General features: G+C 45.7%; 4 protein-coding genes across 6 annotated transcripts in view; 2 read left to right on the top strand and 2 right to left on the bottom strand.

The window, feature by feature from the left end:
* Window positions 1–269: 269 nt before the first annotated feature.
* Window positions 270–27,478, top strand: part of SA2 (Stromalin 2) — a 92,680-nt gene continuing 65,471 nt past the window's right edge. For all 3 annotated transcript variants that reach the window (XR_004303762.2, XR_004303761.2, XM_032435178.2), the window contains exons 1-8: window positions 270–470; window positions 530–647; window positions 782–955; window positions 1,010–1,211; window positions 1,272–2,767; window positions 2,835–3,125; window positions 3,465–3,963; window positions 4,025–4,061. Coding sequence is in view for 1 of the 3 variants with exons in the window: in XM_032435178.2 (XP_032291069.1) it covers window positions 391–470; window positions 530–647; window positions 782–955; window positions 1,010–1,211; window positions 1,272–2,767; window positions 2,835–3,125; window positions 3,465–3,963; window positions 4,025–4,061 (2,897 nt within the window). In the remaining 2 variants the exon portion in view is untranslated. The remainder of the gene's footprint in view (window positions 471–529; window positions 648–781; window positions 956–1,009; window positions 1,212–1,271; window positions 2,768–2,834; window positions 3,126–3,464; window positions 3,964–4,024; window positions 4,062–27,478) is intronic.
* On the top strand, window positions 12,179–13,640 carry LOC6622870 (uncharacterized). Its single transcript, XM_002046450.4, has one exon. The coding sequence runs from the start codon at window positions 12,281–12,283 to the stop codon at window positions 13,547–13,549; it is 1,269 nt and encodes a 422-aa protein (XP_002046486.1). The 5' UTR covers window positions 12,179–12,280; the 3' UTR covers window positions 13,550–13,640.
* LOC6622841 (alpha-(1,3)-fucosyltransferase C) lies at window positions 17,447–19,040 on the bottom strand. Its single transcript, XM_002046449.4, has 2 exons — window positions 18,165–19,040; window positions 17,447–18,099 (listed from the first exon to the last, which is right to left on the bottom strand). The coding sequence occupies exons 1-2, from the start codon at window positions 18,989–18,991 to the stop codon at window positions 17,694–17,696; spliced, it is 1,233 nt and encodes a 410-aa protein (XP_002046485.2). The 5' UTR covers window positions 18,992–19,040; the 3' UTR covers window positions 17,447–17,693.
* On the bottom strand, window positions 19,382–20,895 carry LOC26530920 (alpha-(1,3)-fucosyltransferase C). The gene is made up of 2 exons (XM_015176179.3): window positions 19,955–20,895; window positions 19,382–19,892 (listed from the first exon to the last, which is right to left on the bottom strand). Exons 1-2 carry the CDS (start codon window positions 20,818–20,820, stop codon window positions 19,484–19,486), a joined length of 1,275 nt encoding a protein of 424 aa, XP_015031665.1. The 5' UTR covers window positions 20,821–20,895; the 3' UTR covers window positions 19,382–19,483.

Raw genomic sequence — 27,478 nt, 5'->3', positions numbered from 1 at the left:
GTTGACCCATGTCTATTAGGGTATTAACGAGTGGCACGTATAAAATAAATTCTCCTCAAGAACTTTGAAAATTTTTTATATATTTCGAAATGTGGGCAATACCCCTAAATGAATATGGGGGTTTTTCTTATTGCTTTCCGTAATTACAGCAATATCTTATTGAAATTTAAGGCACATGAACTAGCTGACGGTACTTATGTACAAAAAAGCTGCTTGCCGGTTCTTTACTGGTTCTCATTTTGAACTTTGTCGTTACGCTGTTAAAAGGCTCGCACTTTTTGAAGCGGGGTGGCAACGCCGTCTTGTCTTTCAACAGCTTTTGCACGTGCTGTACATGCGCACGTTTCTCGCTGCAAAACATAACTTTTTTGATTCAAAAAATATTTCAAAATGAGCAGCATTTCGACCGAGTTCGAAGTTCAGTCCTCGCTGCCAGACGCCGAGGCCGCGAGCATGGAATTTCAATCGAGGTAAAAGTTGTTCTTTGCAAACTGACTAAAGTTGAGAATGTGAAGCATTTCCACGACAGCAACGATGAAGGCAGCAATAAGGAAAATGAGGAAACGCTCGAGATTACGCAGGAAGATGCCCAGGAAACGTGCAGCAGCCTGTTGGAGCTCGTGTGCGATAGAAAGCAGAAGACCAAGGTGCGCGCAGAGAAATTCCAACAATCTAACCTCACTTTATCATGTGGATCGGACAGTCTGACATGCCTACTCGAGGCACATGGCATTCGAGCCGGCAACCTGATAAATTCATTTTATTGCATATACTATTCCAGGACATCTGCCAGGCCTGGATCAGGTTATATACGTACTCGCCGGAAGCTGCGCTGTTGAAGTTCATGCAGTTCGTGCTGGAGGCCAGTGGCAGTCAGTATCAAATACCTGATAGACTGGGTATACCCTTTGACTTCAGCGACATGCTGATTGCGGCCACGGCACACTTTGGCAATGTGTGTACTTTTTTTATTGCTCCGACATGACCTCACTTTAGATAAGATTTGCAGAAGAGCTTGTTGTATCCGCTGATTATGAAATCGGGCAACTCCTTCGCCCGGAACGTGTGCTACTTTGTGCAGTATCTAATGCGCCTGCTGCACACCACTTCGCTCATTCTGGACGATGTCCTGCTGAAGAATCTGGCCGGCTTTGTCATGGTCTGCGCCGACTCGAAGGTGCGCGCCTTTAGGCACACCTGCACCCTAATTGGTAAGCGCCAGCCAAAAAGCCGCGGAAAGCCCACCTGAAGAGCGTTTGGTCCACTTGCAGGACTCAAGATGATGACCACGCTGTGCGCCACGGTTTTGCTGGATAGCGAGCAGGTCAAGGATATTTGGCTGCAATTGTTTGCCAGCGTCTTCTTGGAGCGCTCCGGCGATGTCGTTGATGAGATACGCTATCTGTGCTTGGTCGAGTGCGGCATTTGGCTGGAGAAGTATCCGCAGTGCTATCTGAATCCGGATCATGTGAAGCATCTGTTCCAGCCGCTGCAGGACAACTCGCGCAAGGTGATCGAGTGCTGCTTCCAGGCGCTGTCCAAGCTGTGGCATAATCCGAAGCTGCGACCCGTTTGCTTGGAGCAGGGCGCCAAGTACCGCATGACCCTGCTGGGCCTGACCATGAGCGCTGAGAGCGAACTGGGCCAGATGGCCATACAGCTGCTGGGGCTGTTCTACAGGGCAAATCCGTTGCTGCTCGACGAGTCCATGCTGCAGGTCGTCGAGCAGCTCGTCTTTGCGGCGCATCGTGGCGTGGCCCAGGCCGCCGCCGACCTGGTGCCCTACCGTTATCAGGAGACGGCGAGCACGGAGCAGGAGCGCATTCTGATCCTGGTGCAGTTCTTCGTACGCTTCGGTGAGCACGAGCATGCCGCCTACCTGGTGGACGCCTTCTACGGCCGCAACGACATCGTGTTGGCCTGGTCCAGCATGGTCTCCATGCTGCTGCAGCCCGATTCGCTAAGCGAGCCAGAGACCTCGGCGCTTATTGAGATCTTGACGCAAGCCGTTAAGCAGGCGGTCACGGGCGAGATACCGCCGGGCCGTTACACCAAGGATCTGGTGCGTCAAGCCCAGCCGAACGCCAAGAAGCTGGCCACGCGAGCTCTGCTGTCCAAGTTGCCCGCCCTGTTGCGCCAGTATCGCAGCTCTGAGCGGGATCTGAGCAATCTGCTGGAGCTGGCGCAGTTCATGATCATGCAGAAGGCGCAGTTCCAGGAGCTGCTCGAACAGATCAAGGACATTATGTTCGAGCCGGAGGCACTCTCCGTGCTGCAAATGGGCGCCATGACGCTGGAGCATTTGTACGGCCTGAATGCCAGCTGCCTGAATCATCGCAAGGAGCTGCTCAACAATGCGGTTACCAACTACATGATTGCCACTGCCGCCTGGGAGCAGTCGCTGGCGGGCACCTCGAGGCTGTCCGAGAAGGATAATGCCAAGCGTCTCATGGATACGCTGCGTCTGCTCGCCACGCTCTATGCACGCTTCGATCTCAACGATTGGCAGCTGAGCGACAAGGTCTTGGCTACGCTGGAGCATGTTCTAGAGGAGCGGGACTCCCGACTGCCGGATGAGTCGGTTTCGCTGTACTTAACAATTGTCTACGTCTCGCTCTCCTGGGATCTTAAGCGCAACAGGGATGCAGCCAAAGCTGGCCGGAAAGTGGCTGAGGAGTGCCGCGCCTTGCGTCGTCGCATGGAAGGCTTTCTCTCCGTTAACTTCCGCCTGATCGAGCACACGTCCATGATGCAAGTGGGCTGCGATGTAAGTTTAGGGCAGTTGCACTTCCCAGCTGAGAATCCTTGAGATTAGCGCCTTCTGCACCTTTCAGGCCTTCAGCTTTACCTGTGATATCTTTGTGCTATTCGCCGATCCGCTGCGCCCGAACAGCTGCGACTCGATTCGCGCCCTGGAATACAAATCCAAAATAAGCGAGTACGAGTTGATCGAGAGCTTTGCACTGCGCTTTGCATTCGATGAAGATGCCGCCGCGCTGCTGGCACCGGACATGTTTTCACTGCTCCAGAGCAAACGGCGCGTCCTGGCCAGCTACTGTAAGCTGGTCTTTCACAACGTGATGCCCGTGATGCGCTCTTGCATTGTGCTGCAGTATTACGAGCGTGTAAGTGGAGCAAGAAATAGAGCTCTGCATCGAGTCAACCCAAAGGCTTTTCGAATACTCGAACAATTGTTTCAGTCGAACGGATCAAGACTCAAAACCTGCTCAAATTAGCTCCAAACTCGACCATTTCAATTGTGTTCGAGCTCGAACATGTTGCATGTTCGAGCTGATCAAACCTCGTTTGAATAAATATCTGCGGGGTTGATGAATCATTTATTCGATAAACGATAGCTAGATTATCCCACTCTTCGAGTATTTGATTTCAATTAACCGATGCAGAGCTTTACTAAGAACCTAGTTCAACTGCGATCCTTCACCAACTCATCTCCCTTATTCCAGTACAATCCGGTCTTTGGTGACATTCTGCGTGCCACTCTGGAGCGCTGCTTGTCTGTGAATCCCGTCAACTGTGGCATGACCGTGATGCACACCTGCTTGCTGGTCTACAAACGCGTTCGAGACGCATATCCAAATGCAGTTGAGGCGGCTGCCTCCACGGATTTCGCGGATCTACTTAAGCTGGCCAACTTGCTGGCAGAACCTTTCAATGCCAAGCAGCTGGAAGTACGCTCCGGCGTGGTTATACTGCATCGTGCGGGCATTCGATATGCCGCGGAGATCATGCCCGATGATCCGACCAGTCCGCCCGAAAATCTACTCTATCTGAGTGTGCTGCAGCAGTTTGTGCCGCAACTGCTCGCCCAAGATATGCTGGATATGCTCAAGTTTGTCCAGTTCATCGATCAGGTGGCCTTGCCCACCAGCCGAGCCGACGAGTGGCAGCCTCTCGTGGCCTATCGCAACGCCCTGGAAATAGCTCTCGTCCAGAGCTGTCGCCGTGAGTTCAAACGGGAAATGTCATTTGGTGTTGTTTTTTAATAACAAATCCTTAACCACAGGTGATGATCTCTCCAATCTGCCCAACTATGCGGTGGAGTAAGTATCAGATATCTAACTATGCGGGCTAATAAGAACTAACACAATCCGCTTATGCCGTCTAATGAAAAACAAATCAACTTTACGCGAAATAACAATTGAAAACTCTTCTACTTAGACAAAGCATATTTTTTTATAATATTTAACAATTTCTAATTCTTTCGATTCAGTTTTCTTTGCTGATAATCGAAAATGTAGTTTCGCATTTGTCTCGCATTTCATTTGTTTCTTAACAAATATCTTTGATATTCCTCTCTTATAATATTTTTCTTATATCTAGAACTCTACCGCAATATCAAATTTTTTCTTCTACTTTCATTTATATTTTACCAAAATTCCTCTGTTCATATTATTACTAACTAATTTCTATTTTATTATATATTCTTATATATATATATATACATATTATATTTTTTATATCATATTTTATTTGACAATTTTTTAAAAATTATTTTCATATTTATTTACATTTCCTTAAGCTCCGTATTTTACATAGCTTTCTATTGAAATATTTTATACAATTATTTTTCTTAGGAATCATAATTTAAATTATTTCGCAATTTCGTTGAAACTGTGCCATATATTTGTACAACTCGATATGATATTTCTTTATGACCTTTTCATCCAATTTCAATCGTATCCCTGCGTATTGCACAATTTCTTTGGTAAACATTGTATTCAATTTCGAGAATGCCCGCAGTCAACGAATATTTGTCTGAATATATTTGATGGCATAATGCAATCTGGGGCATATGATGCCATATCTAACGATGGGGATTCGGCGAGGATTCAGGACCTGAATGCGCTCTGGGGCCGCACTTGATGCAGGATTCAATTTCCTTGCTTTGTATGTGGCCATTGGCATTTGCAGTTTTGAACCTTTTTTCTGTACATATTCCAATGATACTTTTTCTATTCAAGAGTTGCATAATGCACGCGTGTGTATGTCGGTGTGTGTAGGTGTGTGTGTGTGTGTGTGTGTGTGTGTGTCGCTGACTGCATTTAGAGGGTGGCCCGGGTGCATTCAATCAAAGAGGCAGAGCGCGGCAGCTGCCAATGTATCGAATTTCCATGCGTTGAGCTCAACAATTTTCAATTTCGACAAATTGACTCGCTGCTCGACGGGCAGGAACCCGGCTCAGGGCCTGTCAAAGGCTGCACACGAGCCAACACGGCCTTTGACACCCGCTCGAGCGTTGGGTCAGCCTCAAGGTGTGTGTGTGTGTGTGTGTGTGTGTGTGCGCGCCAAATACATATTTTGGGCATGTAATTCAAGTGGACTCGTAGGCACTTCTGTTTTTGGTTTTAGGTAACCGTGTTCCATGTCCATTTCCTTGGCACATGCCAAGTGTCCGGCCGTGGTGTCGCATTACGAAGACATTCAAGTGTCCAGCAGCGCGGCTGACGTCATTAAAACCAGATCATAAAACGAACGGCCGCGCGCGTCTCCACAATGCGGATGCAGCGTTTACAGTTCAGATTTCGTGAACAGCTGTGCGCGAGCTGGAGCCAGTGTTGCCAACTGCTGCCAGAAAAAAAAAACGAACTAATCCAATGTTAACGCAGGCTAAAATTCGAATTTAACTAACTGTTGCCCGTTGAACTGGTCACACTGCCAGCTTGCGTTGCACAGGCGCACAACATCTGGAATCTTGAAATTGGCCCATCTACAGATCTGACGATCTCTGGCAGGTAAAGGTGCCCCCCCTCCCCCCCTCAATTTCGCGTAACGAGCCAAAACAGCGCTAAACAGGAGGAGTCCTTGCCACACAATTCACGCATTTCACGCTACAACGGGAAGCAACGGGAACAGGCAGCCAGGGAGCCAGCGGCACAGATGTGCTGATGCGATCCGAATCAGCAGCGACGGTTGCGGTTTAACGAGATGCGTTGCCGCCTCCGACACACACGCCTCCAACATCGCCCCGACCGATGTCTGTGTGCGATAAACGCTCCTCGCTTCGTCGATTAGTTTCTAGATGGGTTTTCTTGTGTCTTCTTGGCCGAGTTTAAACGAAAGTGTAACAGAACATTTTTTGGGCACATGTCCGACACACACACACACACACACGCGCGCGCGCGCGCATCTGTCGTCCTGCCAGCGCAACCGTTACCCGTTCCCCGTGTTAGGCCCGAAATTTCGCAAGGGCGACACGTGGCACTTGATTCATATCAAATTTCTGGCCACAAATTGTGTGCGCAACTATTTCGTTTTCACTTTCCATCTGTGTGTTTGTGTCTGTGTGTGTGGCCAGAGTAAGAAACCCTTCCTGCTCCCTGCTTCTGTTTTATTTTATTTGTATTTTTTTTTTTTGGTCTCTGCCAACTGTCAACCCATTTGGCCATATTTATGGGCCCTGGCCGGCGGGCATCCAGTTAGGGGAGCCGGTTGGCAACTGTTATTAACAGAAATTTATAGCTCTTTTTTTTTTTGTTTTTGGCAAAAATGTGCAATTGTAGTCAGTAACTCGCGTGCGTTTAAAAACGCGCGCAAGTCGCGTGCGATCATACTAGCTGCGAGCTGGCGTTGCCAACTGCTTTTATTTTTTGCATGTCCAATTGGAACATATGTGCACAGCTTTAAAAAATGGCGATAAATCCGATGCGTATTTATAATATACAATATCACACGCTTTAACAAAAATGAACTACGCAAATAACATCAGTTTCCACGCAATTTGCTACCTTTGCTGTGATTAATCACATACAATATTAATACTCATCAAATATTTGCTCGTGTTCAACAATTGTCGGCTTGTCGCCGCGTAATTCGCACAAATACATATGTTTGTGTGCGTGCGTGCGCGTGTGTGTGTGCATAGAATCCGTTTAATCTGTTGGCGCTCTGCTTCAATTGTGTAATTGCTTTGTTGTTGTTGTATTTGTCAGTCAGCACATGTATGTATGTATGTATGTATGCCTGCCTCTTGTTCTTCTTCGTGATGTTTGCGCGGCGGGCGGTCTGTGTGGTGCACGTTTCGCAAGTTAAATTGTTTATTGTACGACATTAATTAATTGTATATACATAAGTGAAGTGTTAAAACATTCGTTATTGCAAATGTAAACATGATGTACGGTTAAACATGCCGGTGCAACGCAATAAGAAACATAATTAGAAAGAATTGGAAAATTGCATCAGCTTATTCGGGCATAGTGTGACCGTAGTCTGCATATCAAATAATACCAATTGGCAACGCTTTCATTCGGCAAGTGTTTCTTAATTAGAAAATTATATATATAAAGTGCATCAACTTTCGCGCACAGTGTGACCACATACAACATATTTTAAAAATACCAATTGTTCACACTGTAATCTGGCAAGTGAGTCTCATTTGTTAACGTTTAAAATCATTTAGAATTCAATTACAATAATTACATTTTACTCAGGTTATTATTCATTTCGAATACCTACACACACACATACACATGCATGCATATGTTTTGTCATGTTTGAGTGTAAAAACATCAATCGCACATCCATCAAACGGGCAACATTTCCCTTTTTTGCTGTCGCTGCTGATGTCGCGGTGTGTTGTCCTTTGACAAGCGGCGACTTTTTTTTCATTTCCATTGACAAATTTGTAGATTGTCAATCTGGCCCGTGATCTGCGCCCGTGTCCGTGTGCCTTGTCTGAGTGACAGCAAACACACAGTGTGTGGCAAGGATCTGGCCAAGGACAAGCCGGCACAAGCTGTTATTGTTATTGTTATTCTTCTGTGTGCGTGTGTGTGCGAGTGTGTGTGTGTGTGTGTGTGTGTGTGTGTGTGTGTGTGCCTAATGCCCGTGCAAATAAGGCGCGCCGTGTGCTCGGCTCCTGCGCCGGTAGTCCTGCAACTAAATCACTCGCCTGTTTACAAATGTGTCGCCAGCGCGTAATTCAATCCTTGCGCGCAGGATGCATGCGGCAGCCGTCGCCGCTTGCCAAACCAATAAATACCACTTAGATGCAGACCTGGCAACCTTTGTCTGTGTGTGTGTGTGTGTGTGTGTGTGTGTGTGTGTCAACAGAGTCATGTGTTGGCATGTCGCCGTGTGCATATGTCGTGTCCTTTGACTCGGTACGAGGGTGGGAGAGCGGGGAGAGTGTGTCGCTGCAGCTGAGCCTGCGCAGGACACGCATGCGACGCATAAATTAACACGCAGCTCCTTGCGTTGCTTTGCGCTGATTCCCATTGATCCTTGAGCTGCACCTTTGCTCCCCATTAGCACGCGTCCACTTTCGAAGAGCACAGCGCACGCGCAGCATCCACTTGAAAGGATACGCTGCACTCGCAAGCTGCACAAAAGGGCTCGGGCTCGGGCTCAGCTCAGCTCGGCTCGGCTTGGTTTGTCTCAAGTGCAGCCGGAATTGTGGCCGGGTTAAAATTAGTCAGGCCCTGTCAGCAAATCTGATTTAGTGTGCAGCCCGGCAGCAGATGCGCACAAAAGGATGCCTCAAGTCCTCGCATTGGGCCTGTTGCTGCCCGAAATTATAACTTTAGTGGCAATTTAATTAAGCAATTACAAGGGGCTTCTCTTCCCCACTCCGAGTGTTGATTTATTAACAGATGCTCAGATTTGACTTGGCGTGGGTAAAGAGAGAAGAACATATGCGTTCATGGAATGCTTCTAGCAAGCCGCAAGATCTTTGCCTTGTTTGTTTATATATATTCGGAATATATATATGAAATTACATATATCACATTTCTTAAGTTTTGTACTCATATATATTTTAATCAATTTTGATCTAAACTACAAAATATTTATGCCTAATTGCTTAAGATGCCCCTTGATATGTTTTAGTTGTTCTCTTTAGAGATTACTGGTTCCAAGTTTCTTAAAATATTAAAACGAAAATACAATATTGTAATATTGAAGATGTTTCCTTAGATAAAGATTTCGTTAGACTATATTCTTCAAAATATTGAAACGATATTTCTAAAGAAATCTGTTCATATATTGAAGTTTTGATTTAAGAGAGAATTGGGATTTCTTATTGTTAAGTTATTGAGATGAATCTTAAGTTTAAAAATATATATTTATTCCTTGACAAAAGTCTGTGCAAAATGTTGCTGATTCCGAGTTTCTTAAAGAATTGAAAAGAAATAGAAAAAGAAGTCACATTAAACTGCCGAAAGTATTGTCTTTTGATTTCAAGTTATTGATTCCCATTTTGCAATATTATTTTGATGGATTTTCTGATCTGCTCAAAAGCCCTGTAACGGATATTTTTAATTAATTCCATGCTTCACTTATTTGGTTTCAGACCATTTAGATGGGAATAAATGAAGGTCGCACAGGTTTGCAGTTAAGGTCAAGAGTTCGACAGTTTTATGGGCTAGGTCAAGCGTTCGACAGAGTTCAATTTAATGCGATATTTATATCAACTGACACGCACCACAAATTGGAAAATTAGTTGACCAACGCGAGTACAACAGCTGGACAGATGTCCGCACAATGCGACTGCGAGTCGGGGCGAGGGTGTCAACGTTTGTTGACCAAGTGCAACAGATGCACAGAAATTAATTACAAGCCCAGCTGAGGAGCAAAAAAATGCATAAAATATTCAACTTATGGTTGCGAGCAAGTGACAAGTGTCTGAGCAGCTCCTCCTCCTCTTCCTTCTCCTCCTCTGCCTCCGCCTTCTCCACTTCAGCTACAGAGTATCCCCAGTACGAGAGTCCCATTCGTGCCTGAACAATTAATCATCTGCGTTTGGGTCATTTTGTGATTTTTTAACGACTGCGCCCGCTGTCAACGCATCCTTTGGCCCATATCCCAGCGGCGCTTGCTGCCTGGCGGCACATAAAATTTTGGGATGCGCCCTGATAGATGCGAGTGTGCCTCAAGCAGCAGCCCATCAAATAGATTTATTATTGAAAATATTTGTGCCCCATTTGATTGTTACGGGCCGCCCCCACCACAATCTACGCCAGCTACGCATTGAATGTTGTGACAGGGGCCGGAGAGCAAATGTTGTCTTCAATTTATTTCATTACATTGGCATTTTATGATGACTTGGCGCGTTCCTTTTCATTTTCTATATTTTGTTTATACACATTCGAGGCGTTCGATTTCAGGGCAATAAAAGTGCAAATGATGGCTCCTGCTCACAGCAGCAGCAGCATCAGCATCAGCATCAGCTGTCGCTTGTCTTGCGAATGGGTCTTTGAACTTTGCCCAGCGACAGCAGCTGACAGCGACAGTTACCAAATGAAAGCGAAGACAAATTTGCTAACAAGTGATATCAAATATGAAAATCGCTTTACTTTAGATTTTACTCAAAAATTCCCTTATATTAAATAAATGCAGAGGTCAAGACAGGACCAAAATTTCATAGAAAATGTTAGTCTAGGAAGGAGATTTAATTGTAATTGGCAGGCATATGCAAAGTCTTCTCCCTGTCCCAAAAGTAGACCCTTTCAAAGCTTAGGTTTATCTTTTATATATTTTTTTTTAGAAATTTCGAAACCATTTTAAAGTAAAGTTTGTCTTCAGTAGCTGCCTCTCGACTTGGCAATGCACAGAAGCATTCAACGATTGATTAACTTCAGATATGCCGACATCAGAGCCAAATCCTGCGCACAAAACTAATTACGAGGAGTTGGGGGATCTTACACACCTTTACACATAATTAGAGGCCTGTTGACTGCGGCGACAATGAATGGATATATGAATGGTAAACAGCCAGCAACACGTTACCGAGCATGTCCAGCGTGTCAGCCATTCATTAATCCACAGCCACATCCACATTCAATGGCAAGGCGGCGGCGGCAGCGGCGGCGGCGGCGGCTATGACACCACCTGAGCGACGGTTACGTGGAGCGCGCCTTGGAGTGCAAACGGCGGCAGAAGAACAAAGCCACAAGTGCCTATTAGCCACAATAAAGAGGCATCTTCGTCGAGTCTGCATCGTCTCGAGTCCCAATTCTATTATGCTGCTATGCAGATGAATGGGAATGCTTGCGACTGGGTGTGCGTGGTGTGTGTGTATGTGTTTGCTCGCCAGATGCCATTACAATGTAAATACAAGAAAAGTTCAATCGGCAACTTGATGCGGGTCCCCCCAGACCAATGCAGAGGGGTGGAGCAGGGGGAGGGCAGCCAGCACACGTAGAAAGCCATTTCATTAGGCAGACAGAGCCGACATCTTCAGCTCCAGCTCCAACTCCAACTCCAACTCCAACTCCAACTGCAGCTCCATCTCTAACTGAGTGGCCCGACTGTTGAACAATTGATCAAATATCATAATTTATCAAATGACAATGCGACGGCGGCCTCTGTGAGGCGACGGCCCCGATCTTTGTGTCCCGGTCGAACTTGTTTGCTTGCCCCAATCCCCACACCAAACCCAGGCAATTCCACTATCCGATGTCTGTGTCTCTACGTTTTTGTTCTTGATCGTTGTTGTTGTTGTTGTTGTTTTTCGAAAGCTACAACTTAATTTATTTGAACAATTTAGTCTGACACAACAGCAGTACCCAGAATCTAAACAGATCCATTTGGCTTGTCTTGTTCTTATTTATACCTGAATGGCCCTGCCCAATGAAGCTATCAAAGCATCTATTTAGCATAATTGCAGGGCCCAGCCGCGGGCGATTGTATTGCCAGCGGCTCGTGGTGGTCTATGGGTCCATGGACAAAAACCCATACAAGGCACAGTGGAACAAATTGATGTGCTTCACGACGATTTTTCTTCCATTAGGAATAGCGTTCGTTTGGCTCTTGAACGTGGCCTACTCGTTCCCAATTTCTAAGTGGTATATAAATATATAATTTTATATATATTTATAACATATTTTTATAGACAAGATGCGGGATCTCAACCCAAAATTGGGCTCTGTTTTGGTTTAGGTATTTTTCGGACAAATTGTTTGATTTAGGTTTCGATTCGTGCTTAAAAATAAATTGGAGTTTCGGGCTCAAATTGATTTTCAACATGTTTATATGCTAAACAACTTCTACAATTCTTTTAAAATAATTACAATTAATAACAATTATTTTTTAATAATTAATTTATTAAAATATGACTTTCGAAAATGTTGAATCATACAAATTCAGGCGTTCTGTTCCTGTTCACAACTTTAGTAAAATTGTACAAATCAAATTGTTTTCGAATCGATTTACCCACTATTTTGGCATACCCGACTGAATTACTTTGATGGAGCGGTTGTTTTAGAGTATCCTTATAAGTTAATCTCAAAATTGTTTGTTAAAAATCCGCTAAAGAAAGGCAAATATGGCGAATCAGAAGACGTTGGCGACCATAGATCAGGATGCGGAGCAGATGTGCTGCTGCAACTGCAAGAGGAAACTGGATCCGTATCAGATATTCGACGACAATGTGGAGGACATTGCGAAGAGCCTCTCGCAGATAATGCTCATCTGTGGCATAAATACGACCAAGGCCTGCAATGCCAGATCGATTATAAAGCGCGCCTTCATCTATCACGAGAAGCTGCGAACCCGCTGCCCGAAGAGCCCGCCACCGGGCACGCATCTGCATCGGGATGACATGCTGCAGGCGCTGCGCATCAAGTGCGAAATGGAGAGCGTGGAGGCGATGCTCACGTATGCGATCATCAAGCGTGCCTTTAAGGCCTTCTTTCACGGCAAGCCGGACAGATCGATCAGCAATCCCATCCTGGACGCCATGGCCATACTCAACCAGAAGGCAGCCTGGGTGCATGCCGCGTACAAGACGGCGCGCATATTTGACAACTACAAGGCGGCCTTCTTTTGGGCGCACAAGTCCTACGAGAAGCAGATCAATGTTGTCTATCGATCCCTGTACGATCGCATGAGTGCTCGTGCCAATCCCTTGACGGTGCCGAACTGCACTTGCCCCAAGTGCAGGAAGCTGGAGGTGCCGGGTCATCCGAAGCCGGGCGAAAAGCTGCGCGAGAAATTCAAGCTGGCCGATTGCGCGGATCTGCCCGCATCCTGCATACTGTGCGGCCTGCAGGTGCCCAAGATTGATTCGAGCATTAAGATGAAACGACCACGCCCCATTCTCAATCACGAGCTCAAACTGCCGCGTTGTTCCAAGTGCAACTCGCCCATGCTCATCTGTGAGTGCAACATTGACCAGTTGACCGGCGAGCTGTACGGCGAGTGCGGCCAGGACTCGTACAAGGTGAAGTGGTACCGCCTCGAGCAGGAGCTGGAAGCCAACAAGAAGCCGGCTAGCAATACGGAGACCACCAGCTATGACGACGCCCTGGAACCGGAGCACGATTGGCACAATCATCATTGTCCCATCGATTGTGCGCACGATGTTTCCAGCGAAACCTCGAATGTGTGCCATGCGGATGACTCCAATAGCAGCTCCTCATCCTCATTTAACACCTGCTCCGATGTTGGCAGCGACGATGTTATCGAAAAGCTCGAAAAGTATCTCAACAAGCTCTGGGCCGAGGAGCTGGCCGCCAAAAATAATCCCCATACGTATGTGCCGGGCACCTTGTTTCCGCCACGTCCGCCATGCGAACCATGCAAACGGGATTGAATAACTTATTATGACTTTGGCTGTATATGATGACCATTTCGTTAATTTTTCGTGCTCTATAATCAACAATAGTTGCTTTTGATACCCTGTACGAAGTTCGTTCTTTTTGCCTGGTAACATGCCCTTAGGGTATGTCTAGCGCCATCTCGAAATGAATCAGTTTAGTTGGCAACACCTCAGCGATCGCCCACATGCGAACATGGAGCATGCAGCTCCTCCAGGTTTATCGGACGCCCGCAGATCGCGCCCTGACAATGGCCACTTAAATGCCATTGCCAGTTGTAATCGCTGCTAAATTGCTGCCTCGGCTACTGTTGTTGTCGACATTTGCGCCCCCGTCGCCGTACTGGAGGTTCCACATAAATCGCTCGCACATTATCTGCGCACTTGCATCGCATTCACGGGAATGGGAATAGGCCGAGTATGGCACGGGTTTCGTTCGCTTTGGTTCCATCGTCGTCGTCGTCGTCGTCGTCGCCTGCTTATCAATCTCGGCTCATCTGCACGCAGCCATTGGGAACATCTGCGAAAAATAATTCCGCAACTTGTCACATTTTGTTAAAGCGCGCGAGACGCCTCTGCGCCCAGTTGTCGGTGCCGGCTGGTAATGGCCAGGCAAAAAAATTGGCAAAAGTCCTTGACTCAGGCAGCTAGACTATTTTTGGCTGCAACTGCAGCTTCTACACGTCGTTTGGCTGGCGCGTATCTCTTCGCTAAATGCTGACTTATTCTCGAATTCTTGACTTCTCTTGTTTGCCTTGTTCACTTAGAGCTGCATTTGCATATAGATTTATTTTTATGGCCCTCACAATGGATTGGGAGACGTTTAACTCTTTTGGTATTTATGTGTGAGCTTCGGTGCATTTTAAAAAACTGGCCAAAGGGTTAAGCTACACTAGAAAAGTAATATGATATTTCAAGTCAGTTTTTCGATATCTTTGAGAATGTTAACCCAGTTCTGCTTGAGTATTATATATACGAATTATTATGCAAATGCTTGCCAGCTCTAGGCTAGCTGGGCAAGACATCTTTTGTCTATGTATCTTTTTGACCTTTCTATGCGATTTTCAGAAATTTGAAGTAAGCTCAATACTTGGAAGTTAAAAAGTACAGCTCTTTCTTCTAAAACTCTAATATATTTATTTGGATTTTCTCTATCTCTATAGCCCTTCTATGCGATTTTCAAAAATTCGAAAAAAGCCAATAGTCAAAGTGTTTTATTAAGATTTGCAGCTAAGTGTAGCTAGCCTCAAAATCCCTCACGTTCGACTAAAAAACACTCATGTTTTTTATTTAATATTATTTCTTAGCTACTGTTAATTGCAACACCTAATTTATGCCTACAATTTTGATGTACAAAATTGAGAAATAATTTCTTATTTTACTTGCCAAATATTGAATTCGTGTTGCGTTCTCATGAAGCCACTTGGCCATCGAGCACTTGAGAAATGAGAATCGAGAGTAAACAGTGGCCATCGAGTGAAAAGCTCTCGAAGCCAATTGTGGACCACATCGAACCATTGAACTTTTAAAAAGCAATCAAATTTGCGCCTAATGCGATCCCTTTGAGGCGGTTTCCAAGTGCAGCGCATGGAACTTAATAGTCTTTTTATAGCTGCACTTTTTCAACTTCAATTAATGAAGTGTCGAGTTGTTAACACCAAAAACACAAACGCTACGAGCTGTGCCCATCAGGACTGCCCCAGCCACAGCCCCAGCCCCAACCCCAGGCCCAGCCTCGGGGCCTGCCTCGGGCGTTACGCTTCTATTTCCAAACATTTTGCCCACCAGCTACAAATGAGCCCCGAGACATGCTGGGAAAAGCCGAGCAGCGCTTGCTTGGAAAATGTAAACAAACAAATTAAAACGAGTCGAACGGCAACCGCCGCCGCTGCCGTCTCTTTGGTCAGGTTCCGCGGCGTGGCCACCAGGTGAGAAATCGTCTGCAAGTATCTGGGAAGCCAGCAAAGCAAACACAAACAGCCCAAGACAGAAGCAGTCGCAGTCGCAGCAGCAGCAGCAGCAGCAGCCAAAGCAGCAGCCAAAGCCGCAGCCACAGCCACAGCCACAGCAGAAGCTCTTTAATCTTCAGTTGTTCAGTTTCTGAAATGTCTGAAGTTATCTAATTGAATTGAGACATTAAATGGTCGCATTTTTGGAGACAACTTGTCGTGATCGGGCAGTTAAGTGAGCTTTAATTATACATCAGGTCGATTCAAAACGAGACTGTGACGAAAACCGAGATTTGGAACACGGCAATCAATCCTAAGCTACTTCAATAAACAGTGCACTGTGGCTTGGGGTTAAGGTAAAGCATTCAAAAGAAAATAGGTTTATTTTATAGCTTTGAATTTGATGGAAACTAGCTAACGGGAATCTGGGATACTTGTTCATATAAATTAACAGGCTCTTCGTAATCGTAATCGAAGGACTTATCATTTTAGCTAAGTGGAAGTTGGGAATTTACATAAATTGGCTGAAAGTCTAGTCTTGCTCTTCGATATATCGTTCAAAGGGATACTTCATTTCACACGAGGCATATTGCAAATTTGCCAAAGTGCATATCTTTAAATTGTATTTTGTATAACATGAGTTCGTTGTAGAGTAGTTCACTTTTTGTGCTTTTTACACACTTGGTGTCAGGTTAATAGTTAACCTGACCGAAAATGACTGTGGGAAAAACAGTTGGAGCGTCAAATGATAAACCTGTTTGTCAATTAAACAAAAATATTGTAATAGTTGATAACAGAATGGGCAAACAGAGCCCAATGGAGAGTGGAGTGTGGAGTGCGGAGGCAGTGAACAGCAGATGCCGCTGTAGATGAGAACTTCCCAGAACCAGTACCAGTACCAGTACCAGAACGCGAATGAGAATGAGAATGAGTGAATACAAGAAAACAACCTGTCAACCCAACTGGCTGGGCCCCCAAAAGGCAGGCTGGTGGGACCCTGGTTCGATGTGCTTGACGCCCGTCCGTTTCATTATCGCCTTGCCTTCAACTTTGGCTTGGCTTGGACTCGAACATCGCCGCCGTCCACCTTCGCCTGCCCGATCTGGCCTGGTCGTCAGACTTGGCTTATTGTTTAGTGAAGCATTTAACTTATAAATATTGTGTGTGGCAAGAAGAAAAGTGTTTTGTGTATGTGATACCGTTTTGAAATGTGCCAGCCACAGATACAGTCAGCTCAGGCCAGACCCGGTCAGACCCGGCCAGACCATGAACAGCCGAGGAGCAGCGGGTCTCAGACGCAACGCCATGAAATATTTCCCATGACAATTCTGTTTGTTTTTCGTGTATTGTCTGCACCGCCTGCCTTGGTCTTGGCACCTTACCGTCGCCACTTCTTTCACATTGCGTCGCCCACACGTTGTCCAGAGCGCATGGTTCACAGGGTTTTCCACCGTTCGGCCAGAGCCACAATGCCTCAGCATTCTCTATTTGCTTTATCTATGCTTGTGACGTTCCTGTGCATGTGGATGCCCAGCCAGAAACTTGTTGAAACCCTTGAGGCTGCTCCAATGGCCATCCAAAGAGCTGACTGCTAAATGGTCACCCAAATGGCCACATGCCAGTGAATTTGGCAGCCGTTTAGCACGAGTTGGTATCCCAAATATTCCCAGAACCAGTTTCAATTAAATGTACAAAAACGTTTGCTCATATTCGAAATGCTCTCACCTTAGCTTTATTATGTTGGCTGTTTTATAGCCCTAAAATTTGTATATTTACATTCCTGTTAACATTAACAGTGGCACATGAACAGAAACATGTTCACAGAACTGTTATCAAGGCTGTTAAACCCCACATTCATTATGTTTACAAACTTTAGCTCTAACAGCTGTTAATGTAACATTCTTGCAAACATTAACAGTGTTATTTAAAAAGAGAAACTTTAACATAACTGCAGCCTTGGCAAGGTTGAAAGCCAAATATGAATTTAAGTATTTATGTAAATTTAAAATATGGGTGACATGCTCTGTGACAAGGTTAATATACAAGGCGTCGAAAGGGTATCATTATTAGCTGCAAAACCACTCGGCGTAGTCAATGAAGTGCCGGCAAAATTCCATGGAATAAAAATATTCAGCGCTTCCAATTTGGCGTGCGATAATTATAATTGTATTGGAATCGGGCCGAATATCGTTCTAAAGGAACCGTCCCAAGCTGTCCGTACGATTCGGACACTGGTATCCAGTCCACCAGTTTAGGAACTCTTTGGGCTGACGCGGTTGTCGCGGCTGACGCAGCCGGTGACAGAGGGCACAGTAGGGCTGTCGGTTCTTATGAAGCCAATAGTTGGCATGCCACTTGAAGAATTGCTCGTATTGCTGGGGCTCGTTTGACAACTGCTCCAAATACGCGGCCAGTTTCTTGGGTGAGCTGAAGTCGGCGCTGCTTATGTATGAGCCAGCCGGAAGGAGGCTACTAAGATTGCCGCCACCGATCATGACGGGCACCACAAAGTGTGACAGTGCCATATAGAGCTGTGGATGCACATAATCCGGACAGGCGCTGGGGTCAAAGATCAGCATAAACTTGTAGATTCCACAACTGACAGAATGAGAAGCAGAAAACTGATTAGATCTAATTGAATTCAATAAGTATTTCACACTTACTCTTGAGCGCCATGACACTCCATAAAGGCATCCAGTTCGATGTGCTTGCGCAGCTCCTGCAGATAGAGGCTTTCCGGCAAAGTGTAGTCGTTCACTTCGTACATCATGTAGAAGACCAGCGGGGATTTGGATCGGAGCTTCAGGTGCAGATAGGTGGCCTCCAGCTCTGACCGCTGTTTCCTGAAGCTGATCTCGAGAACTGTAGAGCCTGGTTGCTTTTCCGGTGCCGTTAAATAGTAATCCCACCAGACAACGTCCGAATCGAGACGATAAGTCATTGTCAAATTAAAGACAGATTCTCCATGTTCTAGCAGCGGATTGTGGGCCAGATTCAACGGATTTTTGGCTGCAAATACTGCCAGGAAATTGGGCGTATGCTTAATCCGATCCAGGCCTTCGAACGTAAATGGTCGATCTGCATTGAAGACAATGGCATCTATGGTTCCGGCCTCATAATCACGATTTGTGGTCAACACACAGCCACATGGCAGATAGTTCCACGTGCCCAGCTCCAGCTCGGGGTTCCAAAGGAGTATGGCTCTCCCGACCGGGCGACCTACCTTTTTGCCCATGCGAGGGCTATCGTTACCCACGCAATACATCAGCAACAAGACAACTGACAGACAGACGACGCTCTTCAAAATATTCAAGTACAAATTGATTTTCGTCAGCCGTTCGTTCCGGGGCATTGTCGCTGAGCGGCTCGGCCCGTCCGAACCTTTTGGGTTCTTATTGGAGGATGCAGTCAACTGCATTGCTGGCACTTTAAGCGACTGGGGCTGATTTTCAGATTCGAGTGGATTGCTAATAATTTTGTCAGCTGGCATTTTTACGAATTTTTTTCGGTACACTTCTTAAATATAGATCATATTCAAAATATATCTATAAGAGCAAAGCAATGCCAACTCGGTTTGGTTTGGTCGTTCAGTCTTGATTGACTGACTGAATGAACGACTGACTGAATAAACTACTGACTGATTGATTGACTGACTTTCAACATTTTCACTCACAAGTGTGGAAAATTGGTGGGTTTTTTCTGCACTACTCGAAAATGAGTGGAATAATGAAATAGTTTAGGGATAAAGCCGGATTAATATAGAAACCTAACCGGAGTAAGCTTAATTGTGAAGAAAAGTCTTTTTGCTCTCGTAAAACTATAGACTATATTTCTGATTTTAATCAAGTCTGGCAAAATAAAATCATCGACACAATTGGCATATACTTTAGTTATACAGTTAGTTTTAGTCTACATAGATACATTGGTAAAATCGAATAAAATACTTGACGGGCATCCTTTTTTTTTTTTGACAAGAACCGCTTTAGGTAGCCGCACCGATTTGAAAGTCTCTGGGGTCCGGGCATTGGTAAATTGTCCACCATTGTAGGAACTCGAAAGGTGGTCGCTGTCGCTGCTCCTGTCGCAGCTGGTGACAAAGAGCGCAATAGGGAAGCTTTATTTTATGGATTTGATACTTGGAGTGCCACCAGAAGAACTGCGCGTACAGTTCCGGCCGTGAGGACAGCAACATTAAGTGTTCGCTCAGTTCAAAAGGTGACAGGAAGTTGTCGGCGCTTATATAGGAACCGGGAGGCACCAGTTCGCTTAGATTGCCGCCACCAATCAGCACGGGCACCACAAAATTGGCCAGCGCCATGTAGAACTGCGGATGCACATATTCCGGACAGCGACTCGGCTCAAAGATCAGCATGAATCTGTAGGGTATGCATCTAGCCAAAGAGTATACTGATTATATGAGTGACAGAGAGGTAGTCAAATATTTGTTAGCTACTCATTGGGTTCATGGCAGGTCTCGATAACGCTCAGATCGATGTGCTTGCGCAGCTGCTGCAGATAGAGGCTCTGCTGCACCGTGGAATTGTTCACCGGATACATCATGTAGACCACCAGACGCTGTTTGAGCTGCAATTTGAAGCGTAGATGTGCAGACAATTCTTTCAGGGCATGCTTGTCGGGCGTCGTGAATTTGTGCACCCGCACATCCATATGCTGCAACGTGGAGAAATAGTAGTCTGTCCAGAACAGATTCGAGTCCGGGCGATAGGTCATCGAGTAGTTAAAGATGGATTCACCGTGTAAACTTAGCGGATTTTTGGCCAGACTTAGCGGCTTCTTGGCCGCAAATACCACCAAGAAATTCGGGCTGCGCACGATCTTCTCCAGGCCGTCCACATCGTAGGCTCGATCTGCATTGACAACGACTGCATCTATGGGCCTATCCGTGTAATTGCGATTGGGGGTCACCGTGCAGTGGCATTGCTGATACCGCCACCAGCGCTCGTTGGAGCTCTCCTCGTTCCACAGGAGTATGGTTACGGCGCGCTTCAGTTTCACCTCTTTGATTACGTGATGGCGCGGCACAAAGAGCAGCAGCAAAAATATGATCGATAGGCAAACGATCCACTTCATTATCAAGTTGCGACTCTTGGACAATTGGCGAGAATTCAGCCGGCTCGCAGCTGAACGACGCGGCGGCGGCAGAATTGCCAAATCCGAGTCCATGGAATAGTCAGAGTCATCATTCGGGCTCGCAAAGTTGGAATTCCGCTCCTCGCCGGTCTCCACGCGCTTTCGCGGCGCATTGTAGCGCTGTGGCTGATGGCGACTGCTAAGAATTTTGTCAATTGGCATTGCCATGAACTCTATCGATTGGCTTTTCAAATTAATGTATACGGTTATATTTGAAAGTTATTTGTTTTTGTTCCCAAGTTACTTGGCACGCTTACATCAATGGCAACTGTGATGCGTAGCCTAACCAGGAATTAACGTATTTGCACTCGCTTCAATTGAAAAGGGGCAAACAAATGTATTCGGGCGGATGGAGGCATCTTCCACCCCGTACAGTAATCATATTCTTGGTGTCGGTCCGTAATAATGCGTCGATCTAAGAACCTATAAGAGTCTTGATATGTTGTTTCCGATAGTTAATAACTTTCCACTTTTCTAAGCAATGGATGAAAATCCATATCGAGATCTTGTCTTTTAAGCAAATCACTTTGGTTTTACTGCTAGTCAACAAATTGGCTTCTAGAATAGTATATACAGATCAAGTATCTATCTGTTTATGACTATCCCTAGTATATCCCACCACCTGCATCTTACATGTAAACATTTAATATATATAAATCAGATGGAGAGAAACAGAAACTGAGAAGTCTGCAATCAATCATAAATGTAATTTAATTCCTCGGCTTGCAATTGTAAAAGAATCGATAAATGTGCGATTTATTGTCTTGATTGGAAAAGTGTTAAAGTGCTTGGAATCAGCCATGGCTGATTCTATAGAATTCGCTTTTCCTTCTGCTCCTTCCGGTTTTGGCGCATTTCCGATTTGGCACTTACCGCGAACACCACCAAGTTTCCCCCGCCTGGCATTCAGGCAAACAGGAACCAAGTAATCAATCATTTTGGTTAAGCCGTCAGCAACATGACAATTTGGCCAGAAACTTTGCGTAGTTCGCACCGTTGCCAGAAACAGAGGAAACACGCGCTATATCCCTGTCTCTTGCCCTGTCTCTCTCTCTCTCTCTCTCTTTCTCTATTTCTCTGTCTGGCAATCCATTGATGATATATCACTGCAATTTGGAATATTCATTTGGCAACTTTTGTCGCTGCTCATTTCAAATGCGCCACACAAACTCGCCAAGGATGCGGCACAATGGTTGCCAGGCCACAGGCCGGAGCTGGTCATGGACGTGCCGATGGCGCGATGACGGACTCTGTAAGCGACTTATATATATATGTGATGCTTGTTGTTCTGCTCAGTGTAACAGAGCCCGCTGCCACGCCCAGAACGGAAGAGAAAGGGCAGACGCAAGCCTACAATTTTCCAATTGACAAGCGATTAAATGTTACCTCTGCATTATGAAGAGAGGGGAAAGGGGGAAAGAGAGAGAGTGTGTGTGTGTGTGTGTGTCGGAGTTGTGGTAAGCATTGTGGCCTGCGATATTCGCATTGGCACGTAGCAACAGTTGCCATGCAAATTGCCAGCGCCAGCTTTATAAATTATGCGCCGCCTATGTGCGAAAGTGAAATGGAATTGAAGCAGAGCCCAGAAGGGAACAGTCAAGGTTTTCGACTGTAGGACAGACTGGCAGCGGGTCGGACAGGCAGGTGGATGGATGAGGTGAGCTTGTGTAACTGCAGCTGGCAGAATCATATTAGAAGTGTGGGGGTGAAGCGGCGGCTAAGCCCAAACGAAACACATATAAATTTTAATTATTCCAACGAATTCCAAGCACAAGCCAAACTGTGGGCCAAGCAAGACACGGACGGTGAGGGACGTGTCGAAAACAAAGCGTGGCTAAACAAAAGATGCGATACGATTGCATTTGGAGGCTGTGTTGGAGCCTGGACCGGGACCTCAACCTGAACCCGATGCTGAAATTGGGCTGTAGCTGTTTCTTTAAAGTCGCAAGTCGAAAAGTCGGAGAATGGAATTGAAATTCCATTGTGAATTTTGGGGGCGTTGCCGCGTCGAAAAATGCAATAAATATGCATATGAGAGAGCGCTAAGAATTATGGCTCTGGCAAAACTGAACTGAAGATTTGAATAATTTGGTTCCCACACTCGGGCTTCAGTTCCAAACATCTCCAGCCAAATGGGGCCAATGATGCGATATGCGATGGCTAACACACCGACATTCATAATTTTAATTAAAGTTATTAATAGGCCTGCCAACTTGAGATTGAGTGTGATTTACCTTTCTTTTATTTTTGAAACACAGACTCGGCTGGCCATAGTTGGTTGTCCTTAAGCTGCCGGTCAATTAAATGCCGCACACATTGTTGGCAACTGCTTAATTATCGAACGAATCAAACAACATGCAACACAACAAAAGGACCAGCCGCCGGCGGCGGCTGCAAAGTCGCCACCTCAGAGACGCCGCACAAAATTGGACTTGATTGCGCTGTCTTCGGCTTAAGAATTGGAATCGTATCGCAGCGAACGAATTAACATGTAATTATCGCAGCTTGCTCGCCTCTCAAATGGAACGCATCGAATGCCCGGGCGACACCCAAACCAAAAACAAACTGCGTCTTGTTACCGCTGCCCAGACCAGGATCAGGACGTGGCCTAGGCAGCTGGCAATTCGTGCGGCACCGGGGCGTGTCTCAGTTCGATTCTCGATTCCCGATTCTTCTTACTCGACTCTCCGACCACCCGCGCTTGTGGCGCTAAAGTTGTCAGTTCGTGGACCCTAATTAGGTGTTATCTAACTGACCTGACCTGTTGGCTAACAGCGAGGTTATTGATGTGCGCCGACACAACAGAGGCTGATCCCATTTGTGGTATTTAACTCATTTTCACTTCGTCTCTGTTTCTCTCTCTCTCTCACTTTCACTCGCTGATCATTTCCTGGCTCTTGCTCGGTTTTCTCATGATTCACCATCATGTCATCACACGCTTTATTTGGCGCCACTCTCGGCACAAAATCCACTGCTGACCCACAAAGCAACAATCAAATCTGAGCAGCTCAGTGATTATCACTGCCCGGCACCGGGCATTGTTCACGCAGCTATTGTCATTATCAATGTAAGCCCTATCCGCTTACCCTCCCAATTTCTCCGAGATGCTGTTGTTGTTGAGGTTGTCTGTCATCCGCGTAAACAGTTTGATGATGGCAATCAAGTAAAGTTGGCCCCGTTGGGCCAATTGCTGCTCGGCTTTATTGTCACGATCAACGCAAATTCAACGCTGGCCTCCCCCAGCGGCGGCCTCCCAGCGGCCTCCCAGTGCCCTCCCAGCGGGCGGCAGCGATGACACATGCGCCTCCAGTGCCCGGATGCAGGCACTTGCCGGCCGCTGATTGATGCGCAGGCGGCAGACGTCGTTGCTCATTGCTCATTGCCCATTGCCCATTGCCCATTGCCCATTGTTTGCCCGTCCCATCTCTGTCATGTAATGAGTTGTGTTTGTTGAAATACGGAAAGATTATGTAAACCAGGAATACCGTTCGATATTTTACAGAATTTCAAGTAAATAACCGCTTCTGTTTCTTAAATGCTGCTCAATTTGCATCTTTCTTGAAATTATGCCATGATAATTTGTGGAATACCAAAAATATATCATAGTTTCTCACTTCTGCTTCTTCCTTCTCGAGTTTAGCTACTTTTTCATATGTTCTTCTATTAGCATTAATAATATTGATTAACTCTTTGCTACTTTGCAAAAAGAGCGTAATCCTTCTAGGTTTTTAAATGTTTCTTAAGCTGCTTTAATTCACTTCTGCTCTTATAACTTATCCTTCTCGCTCTGTCTAAGCCCTATTTCAATATGCTTTCACAAAGTTCAGCATGAAGAACATGCTCGTGTCACTTTGCTCAAGTGTTTCTTAAATTAATTTCTACTTAATTTAACGCAGCTTCTTTCTTTGCTTAAATACTTCTGCTTGTCTCTGCTTAGTTTAGCGTATTTATTTAGCAAACTTATCTTTGGAGTTCCTGTTTTGTTTAATGTTTCAGTTATATTTACCATTCTCCTGCTTATATTTCTATTACTATTCCGGTTTGCTACGTAATTTCTTGCCAGTCTGTTTCCGCTTCCCTGTCATTCATCTTCTCGTTCCTTTTTTTTTTTAGTAGTCATGCATATTTCATTGTCCCTTGGCCCCCATTCTTGAACTTCCACCCACTTTGCACTGCACTCCCTAGGGGCGCTACCGTGACGACGAGACATGGACAATTATGTAAATATACAGAGGCGCCTGTTCCGGCACAGACGCCGGGGAATACAATGGAACAACCGCAATTATTGTCGTCCATTTGGCAAATGGATGCGTGACAAAGCGCAGAGAAAACCGAAAACATTCAGAAAAAAAAAAAAAAAAAACGCAAGGACAGTGCCGAGGTCAGGACAATAGGCGGCGCAGCGGGAGTGGCAGCGAGGTCAAAGGTCAGCCGCGCTAATGTTGTGCTAATTGCGTTTGGAATGCGGCCCAAAACTGTGACAACAGGAGTCGACACGAGACAGCGGCGCTTAGCCTAATTGCCAATGTCCTTGGTCAGGCAGATTTACGACAATTACTGAACGAGGTAGCACTCGATATTGTCGCGCCTCATTGCCAGCGAAAGCGGCGAAAGGACCACCCAGGAGGCAAGCGACCTGGCAAGCGACCTGATGTGATCTGCTGCTGCTGCATCCTGGCCGGCGGTCCATGGCGAAGCCAGCTCCAACCCAGCGCGCTTGAGTTACCTGCCTCGAGTTGGGGGGCCGGCCAAGTCGCATGCGCCTTGTTATTTGATCCTGCGCACGCGTGGCCCAAGTATCCAGTCTCCTTTCAATCCTTCAGCTTGTCGGGCCAACGGCTGTGATCTTTGGCTTTTTTTTCGCTCAATTGGCAGCAGTTATGTCTGATCGGCGGCGACTGAGGACCAGGTCAGGCCGGGCAAAGACAGGTGTGATGTGTATCGATCAAAAACTGTAACTCGATCTCGAACTCATTCGGTCAGTGTCCTTACACAGGTCCAGAGCGCATGCAAAGTAGACCACCAATTGGCTAAACGGCTGCTGTTGCTTTAGGTCCAACATCGTCTGCCTTTGTTGCATCATACTCTATCTGTTTGAGGCTTTTACAATTTATAAAGCAGCGGTGATCTTAAGTTCATTAAAAACTAAACGAACCTCAAGAAAAGAAACCTTTTGCTATGCTGAGGTAAATTGCTGCTGGTGCAACGTTTACGGATAACACACAAAAAGCAATCAAAAATACTCTAAACGATGTTTTTGTGACTTATCAAAGTTTTCTTAAAACTCGCTGCCAGTAACATGTTTTCGAAGGCAGCACAAAGAAAAAGTGTCAAACAAATATAAAGCATCGCGCAAGATTGATATAAGAGTGCATAAAAGTTTCCTTGCAAACGTTTACGAACACGACACAAAGCAAAGTTCAAGAAAACAAAGTGAAAAGAAAAATTTTGTAGTGTATTTAAGATGCGTGGTGTCGAGTGCCTTTTTTTCTTTCGTTTTATCTCTTCTGCTTGCTGACCACCAAAGTTGATTGAAATTTTGGCAATGACCCCAGAATATGTTGGGCAGCTGCCGCCGCTGTCGTTTGACTGAATGTGGCAGCTGCTGCTGCATGGTATCAGCTTCGCCCACTGGCCAAATCGAGGAGACGCCGGCCAAGAGCCGGCGGAGCGTTAAAATGCACACGTTGACAGCTTTTTATACCCTGAAGCCATTAAAAGTGGGTAAAATAGGGTATATGTTGATTGCAAGTGCATGTAAACAGGCAGACGAAGGCTTTTTCAACTGTCTAAAGCAAACATACTCTTGATCGGTATCAACTCCTTTCTTAGGACCTAAACAAGCAAAGCACCAAATGCTCACAAATTGAGCTTACAATTGATTTTGTATTTGGTGGCATTTGCATTAAATATTCATTTGATCGTTCTTTAATGCGATGTCGTGTAAAGTAAAGAGGTAAACCTGATCAACGTTGTCTGCTAGAAGGGGGCTTCGATTATTAAACACCTGTAAACCCTTGTCCAAAGAACCAAAGCCAACAATGATGCCCTTTCAGCCCAGCATACTAGCCTGTGTACCATTTTTGGGAGCTTCCTTCAAATCATTAACACGAGCCGTGTACAGGGTATCTCCTAGTCAGGCACTGCCGACTGGATCACTCTCACTTGTTTCTTTTTTGTAAGCGACGGCAGCTGCTGGCAGCCTTTCGCATTCGCATTTGCAGTCGCTTAATGTGCGATTTTTATCTGCAAGATATAAATTGTAATTATTGCATTGTTTTGCGGCCCTGCGAAGGGGCGCGTTATCACTGACGGCCACAGTGAAGCCATCGGCGTTGACGAACATTAGCAAAAAATTGCAAATGAGTGTCGAAATAAGAGTGCAGCACACACACAGACACACACACAATTACACACACACCGCAACCCGCCTACACTCTACTGCCTGCAGAAAGCTGACAAGGGGCAGGGGCTGGTGGGGTGGTTTTTCACCTGGCGCGACTGCGCATTGTGTTGTTTGTCTGGGAAAAACAGTGGAAAAACAAAGCGTAACAAATTGCTCAATGTTGATGTTGTTGCTTTTCGCGCTTTAACACTCTTTTTTAATACGCGCTACCCATTGAAAATGGCATAAAAAAAGAGGGTATAATGATTTTGTGTGCCAATGTGTGTAACTGGCAGATATGTCTGAGACATATATTATGATTCTAAACTCTTCAATTTCGGAGGCTAAAGAGCTTTCAGATATATTGTTTGTGAATATATCGAATATTATTTCTGTTATAATATAATATACATAGGTTCAGAGTAGAATTGAAATAAGATC

Source organism: Drosophila virilis, chromosome 3, assembly GCF_030788295.1.
Source record: "Drosophila virilis strain 15010-1051.87 chromosome 3, Dvir_AGI_RSII-ME, whole genome shotgun sequence".
NCBI lineage: Eukaryota > Metazoa > Arthropoda > Insecta > Diptera > Drosophilidae > Drosophila > Drosophila virilis.
This window is presented reverse-complemented; position numbering and strand designations above follow the sequence as displayed.